An 8,514-nucleotide genomic window follows, 5' to 3' on the forward strand; every position below is an offset into this window, starting at 1 on the left:
ACAAATCGACGGCAGTTTTCTATGGTCTATACTCTTATAGACCATAAAATGACGCCATAAAATATCCAAAACTTGGCAGTGAAACCACTCGCCTGCGGCTCGTGGTTCCACTTGAGTTTTGAACATTTTTTGACGTCATTTTATGGTCTATAAGAGTATAGACCATAGAAAACTGCCGTCGATTTGTTAAATGGCGGCCACTTCAAGTGATAAGTGTAGCTAAAGCGGTAGAAGCCATAAACGTCAAACGCCTAACCTGAAACTGCCGTTTCCGTTTTGCAGTTAACCCAAAAACATAATAATAACAATAATAATAATAATAATAATAATCTTTTATTAGGAAGCTTCCGTTCACTAAATGTGGTTTTGAGAAAGGTCCTATAAAGATTAAATATACAAAAGGTTAAAAAATACAATATATAAGACAAAATTACAAAATGATAAAAACAGCAATTCAAACTAGAAGCTGAAACTACAAAGACTTAATGATCATTGATGGGGTTAAAAACTTCAAATTGATAACCCTGGTGCGAAATGTCTCTAATATCGATGGGAAAACAGTAGAACACATTGGATTCAGCAGGTTAGTTCCAGCCATGTTCACGTTTCAATATTTCGCGTCATTTTGGCATTTTCTTTCACATATGCACGTCAAAGAAATCTTGAAAATCACACGAACACAGGCCGTATGCATAGTTTATGTATGGGGCTGTGCAGAAATCTTGCCCATAGCAAAAAAATGGGAACACTTTCCAGATCGAATTTGGAGTTGGAAATTTGTTTTGCTGTTTATTGTAAGACACGAAAAATCACCTTCAGGAATTTCCTTTATAACCTCAGCACTTGATTTCCATGTACTTTTGGGACAAACAACCCGGCTTAAAAAAATGAACTCCAATGAACCTGAAAGAGCGAGTATTTTTGCCACTCGGCCAATCAGGAGTGAGTAATTTTTTTTTCCTCAGTAAAATTAAGAAAAACATGCCTTCTGTTACAACTAACCAGGAGTCAGTAATTTTGCCCTCTAAGTTATAAACATTGTAATTGTTATTGTTGGTAAGCGGTTTGCTGCACATGCACTAAGAATGTATACAACTCCAAAAAGGATGAGGAATTTGTAAAGTTATTAATTACGTTCATAGTTTAATAGTTCGCTAGCTTAATACAACTTGCTGTGTGAATACGTGCATGGTAGAATTACACAATATTACTGCTAAGTCAAGTAGAAGAACAACTTATTTCACATGCGTAAACGATTTATACACATCGTTTTAATACGCATTGTGTATCACTGGTAAGACAATATTTTAAGTGTTTATTATAACTCGTAACGCAACTACTCTGTACCATGACCACTTGAAAAATAAGTGCTTGGTAAGATCAAGTTCACTATACAGTTATAGAGAATCCTCGTGCTCTGGCCTTTTTGACCGCGGTCAAATTAACGTAACATATAATAAAGTGGAGACTGGTCGGCATTGTTTATCTGTTTACTGTGAGTGCAAGATATCCGGAACCACTGATTGTCATGAAACTTTTACTGTGTCTCTAAAGGATGTGGTAGGCTCACAGACTCACAAATAAACAAAAACAAAAAAATTACGTATTATTTTTGACCTCTAAAAGTGAAAACCTAATTTTTAGCGGACTATGTTTACGTTTTCCCACGGTTAAGCTTTTACTTCACACGTGCTTTTTAACATTATTTTGAGTGTGCGCCGGAGTCGAATGCGCCTCGTGCTTATTCTTCTGTGTGACCGATGGATCGCGAGAGATAATATATCTTTTTTTATCAGACAAATAGCATCGCGATACTGTTAATAAACAGGAGAAATGCCAATGCTCCAGCGCTTGCGCTACCAGCTCCGCCCTTCTGTACATCTTTACCACCTTCACAGAAGGGATTCACGTCACCATACTCGGCTGCCTTTTTGGTCTCTTCGTTGAATTCACAGTAATCTCGGTGTTCTTTGTTGAGGCACTTCTTAACATCTGAAAATGCACTGCAAACGAAAAATGTCGCTGTTAGCTTAGTAAGGTGTAATGCAGCTTGCTAGAGAGCGGCAAAAACGGGTTGGTTTTGAACAGGAAGATTTCAAGGGATCCTCACCGTGAAGTTACCCTACCTCTCCTTCCTTTCCTTTCTGCGGCAGCAATACACGCTAAAACACTCCAATGATTGGGATTCGTGACATTTCTATTGCGAAGTTCTGTGCGTTCTTCAAGACGCAGATCCCTTTTTAGACTCCTGCTCAAAATTCCTTTTTAGTTTTAGCGTGGCCCTATAGAATTTGCAAGGCTTATATTATAACGAGGACGTTTACCCATGCTAACCTTATTGGTTATCAAAGCCAGGTAACGAACTAAGTGATCACGAGTAGCCTTAGAGCAGTATGAATGTAACACCATATTAGAGTTTCGTTTTAATCAACGAAGTGATGAATGCAGATGAGACATATCTCCTGCATATTGTCATTACTCACTAAGTTTGTTAAAAACGTATCTGCATTTAGGAGAAGGGGATTAAGTAGTTTCATAAGGGTAGGCTCCTTTCGGAAATTTAACCCTTTACTCTTCTACATACCCCTGACAAATTCTTAAAACGAAACATTGTGGCCCACCTTTCTTATACCACAAAGATAAGACAAGGCCTCATTTTCTTTATGCCTGCAAGCATGATCGTTCTGCTATGAATCTCTGCTCAGTCCCTGCTACCCTTTCAAATACCCTATATGGAGTACCTGTCCTTCCACTAGGGGTAATCCGCCTGAACAATATACCGCACTTACTTGCAAACTTTCTGAGATTTTTTCGTAGACGCCTCGGTGTATGTTTGTCTGAAAGGTCCAGCGCACTTTTCAGCAGCTGTAAAAAACTCGGGTTTGCAGTTAACAAGTGGCTTAACGCTTCTATGTAGCGACTCCTTGTTCAGTGACACTTGACTGCAGAAGAAGCGCTTGATCATCAGGTTTGCTTCAAGACCCTTTACCAAGTCTTCAAAAACCTGGGCTTTCTTGTTGATGGAAGAACACTTGCTCATCAAGTTGTTTCGTAAGCAGTCCTTGTTTTTCTTGAGTTCATCACTGCGAAACAAAATATTGTGAATCGGTAGGTTTAGATTCTGTACTGATGAATTTGTTATGTGAAAATACTGGTATCCTATCCTATGCTATTGGCTATAACAACTCGTTGTTCCACCTAGAACAGAAATAGGCCACGTTACCGCTGTTGACCTGCCCTCCAGAGGGCAGTAAAAAGAGAGGCAGCCCTGAGGCATGTACAGTAAAAGGGATTTTGACGTCCTGGGCCCAGTTGTTCAAAGCACAATTAAGCTGATGCTGGGTTGGCGTGAACTTGGATCCCAGTTTAAAGCTTAAAATAATCTTTGAAAAACATTTTTAACCAACGAGGTGAAGACCTTAATCGTGGATATTAGCGTTAATCGGGGGTTGGAGGTTCTGAGCCCTGAGAAGAAAGAACTACTTTTAGCCTAAAGCAGGGACAAGGAACCTTTGAGAATCCCAGTAAATAAATAAGTGAATAAATAAATAAATAAATAAATAAATAAATAAATAAATAAATAAATAAATAAATAAATAAATAAATAAAATAAATAAAATAAATAAATAAATAAATAAATAAGTAAATAAATAAATAAAGCAACAAATAAATCACGTTAAGTATCAACGCATTTAACGCTAAACGGGAACACTCCGCAGATCGAATTTCTAACTTGAAATTGTTGGTTAAGACTAGGAGAAGAGAAAGCCAGAGTGCCTGGGGAAAAAAACTCCTCGAAGCTGGGGCGAGAACCAACAACAAACTCAGATATTCATCCTTCAGGGCAGGGGTTTTGAACTGAGGAGTCTTAACTAAGGAGTTTTAAAATTAAAATTTTCCTAACCCACATTCCCAAAAAACTTATAATAAGACATCAAGGGTCAATAACAGAAAGGAAAGACCCATTCACAAAGTGGATTATATTTAGTATCATTAATTTATAATTGCATTTAAAATAATAATAATTACCTGCAGTCTTTCTGGCCATCTGCGAAGTCTTTAAAAACGATTTGTTCGCATTTCTTTGCCTCATCGAAAACAACTTTCAACGAGCAATCGAGGGTTAAAATACAATCTACAAATAATACAAAAATGTCATTTGATCATATTTATTACTGTATATTCAAGCAATTAATCACCTCAGAGAACTTAATTATAGGCGATTTTCACAGCGACGTTATTTTAATACAACTACCAGAATCCTCTTTTTCTTTTTCTTTTTTTTTTTGTAATCCCAGTGAGGTTCAGATAACAATATCTCTAATTTGAAAAAGAAACATCAAACTGAAGGATTCTTTTAGTTGTAGTTGGGGACGTACTGTGCCGGGCGTGAAAATGGCCTATTGTGTTCCGTTTATTCACCGTTTTATAATTGAACTATAGAACAACACCCAGTTGAGGGCCTTGGGAAAACTAGTAGGGACAAAGTATTACTTAGGCCGTGGCTTTAGACAATCAGCGGCCCTCCAAATCTGTTTATACGTGTTTTATTTTTAGTAGATAAATAGGTTCTTAATCTGGGATGCAAGCCTTCTTGCTACCTTCAGCAGCAGCCGATGTTTAGATACGATTGGAGAAAAATTAAAAACGATTCAGAACGTGGTTTTGTTAAACACCGTCTAAACTATCTTTTAATAACTGACCCACGGTGCCTTACACATGTCAGATCGAAATACGGTATGAGCCAAGGTAGGTGACGGACATGCGAAAACTAAGCAAATCAACTACCCGTTCCTCACTAGGTACTGATGTAACACGAGAGCCTTAAGATATAAACGCACTATGATATTTTGTTGTTTTGGTGCCCTCGGAAAACGCACTGCATCACCACACTGAACAACGAGCAATGCTTTGCAGTGTTGCAGGTTGTCAGCCATCTCAGAAGAGAGCGTGAATTGTCCTATCTAACATTATACGTGGATTGATACGAAGCTGATGATTCTTTGGACCAGTGTCAACAATTACCGTAAAAGCTACTGATTAAACACTTCTTACATTCAGTTAAAGCGGTTTTCAATTGCCCACCGAAAGTATTCACTCGTTTGTTTTAGTTTGGCTTAAGTGCGTTCTATGACTGGTTGGCAACGTTCGTACCATTTTCTCACCCAAAGGAAAACCAAACCAAAACCAATGGAGTCTCTGTCGCACTCGTTTTCTCGTGCTCGACGTTGGTAACATGTATTTGCTTCGAATTTTGATTGGTTCGTTGCTCTGTTTACGTCTGTTGTGACTGGCCAGAGTAATTACTATGGTTTTGGTTTTACAACACTCAATCGAAAACCGCTGTACCGAAAAAACTGTATTGTTATTACCAAACAACTCCGACGTTGCTGGAGGGTCAGTGTGATTGCTGCAAAAAGGATTGTACTCATCTTTGGGGATATAGTCGCAGATTCCTACACATGCTTTTCTTGCAATGTTGGCACAGTTTTGTTTGGCCTCTGCATATTTCCTGTAATTAAAAGCGAGAAGGAACTGCGTTAACTTGAAAATACACAATGAGAAAACGTTTCCTCGCCGAAATGAGAAAACTGAAAGCCAGGGGAGCCCTATAGCTCGGCGTATAATTTGATACCTATTTGGCAGATTTAAAGCGCCTCAAATGTTGGACTAATTGTAAAAAAAAACTAGCGTTTTCTTACGTGTTCTTCCAGCTAAAGCGTTAGAGTAAGAGGGAACAATAACGGATTTTAATTTTGAATGAACGAAAAATGTCGTTAAGATAGAGATATAATTGCCAGCTAGCATTCAGTCGGAAAACCAGTAGCATCTGGTGATCTTTCCCCTAAAAGTTTAAAAATCTAGGTAAATAATCCAAAGCCATCAAACTAGTGGATTATCGTCCCCAAAACGATCTTGGAAACCAGAAAACTATGTTTGAAGTAGCTATAGTTTTGTGTGCCCCCGAAAAATGATCAGATAAGGTACTATTTCACCAAGAAAAATTGTAGATTAGTCAAATTGCCAGTGAGATTCTTAGATATAACAGTAGCCTGAATACGACTGAGCGGGATTATTTCATTGGGTTTTACAAGAAGTCAATTGACGACTGAGTCACTGAAATTATCGGGAGGCCTTCAAAAACTCATTTCAGCCCCCTCCATAAAGGCTCATTTTTTTCCTTATGTGCATTGCAGCCCTTGAAATTAGGCTATTTTGACCCTATTACAGGAGAACCAAATTAGCTGTCTTAAAATAGCACTGCATCTTGCTCACCGAATCGGCCCTAAAACAGTTCTTTTGAATTTACAGTGAAGCTTTCTTCAGTGTACAGTGGATACATTTTTTTTTTTTTTTTCAGGTTCGAGATTTGGTTGACTGCATATATAAACCGTTAGCAAATGGATCGGAACTGTGGACATTAATTAGAATGCCAGCTAATTTCCTATAATTGTTTCATGGGACTGAGGTCACGAAAGCAAATGGCATGTTGTCCTTCCGTCCTGCCAGCTAATTCATGAGTTAGAGAGCAGACTTCGGCCCAAAATCTCAGGAAGGAAGTACTCCTAGTACCGCTCTATTTCCGTTGGTCCGTAGTACATACACACAACTTTTGTTGTCATTTAATGTTCGGGGCATTGTTCTGGCTTGCTGCTACTGATAAATCGCGTTCTCCTTTTGAGAGTTAGAACTCGTCAGACAGCCGGACTTTTGTCATTTCAGTCAGTAATTTAACCGAAGAAAGACGTTTGTCGTCAGGGATGTTCGTAGGGCTATTCACTGAACTCTTCAAAGGAGGACATCTATTTGAAAAATAGCCCTACTAAACATAAAGCACGTTATTCAGGATTTATGGTACTGTAAGTTTGGCATGGATGACCATTTTTGCCCACTAACCATTTAAAACGGATTTGAACTTATGATTCTTAAACATTAGAAAAACTTTTGCCTTTTCAGTCAGTCATTTCACTGAAGGAAGACGTTTGCCGCTAGGGATGTTTATTATTAGTAGGGTGATTTAACTCTTCAAAGCCGGGATGGGCACAGACATCTCTCTGACAAATAGCCCTTCTAATCATAAAGCTATTTTATTCAAGATTAACGGTTCTGTGAGTTTGGCATGGATGACCATTTATGCCCACTAACCATTCAAAACGGAACTCTCTTGATTAAGGAGTAGTAGTTGGCGAAATTTTAAAAACGTTTTTCCGTACAAGATTTTCGTCAGGCTGGACCACAGGGAACTACCTTTCGAAAACCAGGGATTTTGAGACTTATTTATTTAGTTATTTGTCTTCGTGTCATTTGCTTTACGCTTCAAAGACAAGAATGAAAATACAAAAGATTGCGTGTTGTTGAAAATCAATATTGGCGCATGAGGTCACGCACGGGCGCGTTGATCACAACGGCTTCCAGCGAGATGAGTCAGTTGATTTTATAGTTCATAAAATCACGCAACCTACAAGAACACAAAATCCTCACCAGAAAGCTTAACGTTGAGTGAACGCTTGATCGGTAAATTGCTCTCACTTTGGATTTTCAATCATGTCGGAAAACAACGTTGTTTTGCGAAACCTACTGTCGGAGAGATGCAAGAAATGGCTTCAGGTAGCGACAATAGTTTTGGGGTTTGTAAGCATTGGAGAATGTTTTATACTGGTAAGCCTCTCGTATGTTTTGTTCAGAGATTGCGAAGACTGCAGGCCAAAAGCAGAAGATCAAAGAAAGATTAAACTCATGAGGGTCTCGGCGACTGTGTTATTCCTAGTAGGAATTCTGATGATTGCTTTGTCAATGCGTTGTAAAGTAAGGAAGAACAGTTTGGCTCCCCAAGTTGTGGTGTCAGAAATTCCTGCGGAGGACTTAGAAAAATCACCCGCCCCTGTACTGCCCTATAATCATCTTCCCCGTAGACAGGCATTTGTAGTGGGCGCATGTGCAGCAACTAATTCTGTGCCTGATGTCGAGCTTGAAAATTCGATGGCGCATGAGTGGTCTTCGAACGAAGGAATTGATGGGCCTGTAACACCACCACCAAGTTATGAAGATGTTATGGGAATTTCGAACATTACTGAAGTTTTCCGATGACTTTACGAGGATAGCTTTCAGTCTTCAGAAGACGAAGTTAATTCAGAAGGAACAAGATTAACAAAAATCAGTTTCAAAAGACGTACTGCGCGGATATGATCGACAGATATAATTACAATTTATTTAAGTTACATTTTCAAAACTTTCAAAATACTTTTGTTAATTATTATTATTAAATTCTCAGCCTCGGATATTGCATTTCTAGCGTTCTGATTGGTTCACTAAATCCCGGTTATCAGCTCATATACCGTAGTTTGACCTTTTATGGAAAACGATTGCCCCAGGTGTCGCTAAGGGACCGTTCATTTTTTATGAGCAGGGGGGGGGGGGGGGGGGGGGCTGTGGTGGGATTTGGTTAATTGCCACTACGAAACTGTATGACCCCCCCCTAGCATGCAATTTTTTTCCGCATGGCCCCCCCCCCCC

The 8,514-nt window shown here is 38.9% G+C and overlaps 2 protein-coding genes across 3 annotated transcripts in view; one reads left to right on the forward strand and one right to left on the reverse strand.

Annotated features, from left to right (window-relative positions):
- Positions 1–313: 313 nt before the first annotated feature.
- The window catches only part of LOC146489047 (uncharacterized), a 16,364-nt gene continuing 8,163 nt past the window's right edge, over positions 314–8,514 (reverse strand). For both annotated transcript variants that reach the window (XM_085105684.1, XM_085105677.1), the window contains exons 4-7: positions 5,373–5,512; positions 4,030–4,135; positions 2,790–3,083; positions 314–2,003 (exon numbers count right to left, since the gene is read on the reverse strand). In XM_085105684.1, coding sequence (XP_084961810.1) covers positions 1,793–2,003; positions 2,790–3,083; positions 4,030–4,135; positions 5,373–5,512 — 751 coding nt within the window. In that variant the 3' untranslated portion in view covers positions 314–1,792. The remainder of the gene's footprint in view (positions 2,004–2,789; positions 3,084–4,029; positions 4,136–5,372; positions 5,513–8,514) is intronic.
- LOC146489048 (uncharacterized) lies at positions 7,006–8,360 on the forward strand. Its single transcript, XM_085105695.1, has one exon. The coding sequence runs from the start codon at positions 7,546–7,548 to the stop codon at positions 8,086–8,088; it is 543 nt and encodes a 180-aa protein (XP_084961821.1). The 5' UTR covers positions 7,006–7,545; the 3' UTR covers positions 8,089–8,360.

Source organism: Pavona decussata, unplaced genomic scaffold (genome assembly GCF_977016875.1).
Source record: "Pavona decussata unplaced genomic scaffold, jaPavDecu1.1 SCAFFOLD_6, whole genome shotgun sequence".
In the NCBI taxonomy this organism is placed as follows: Eukaryota; Metazoa; Cnidaria; class Anthozoa; order Scleractinia; family Agariciidae; genus Pavona; species Pavona decussata.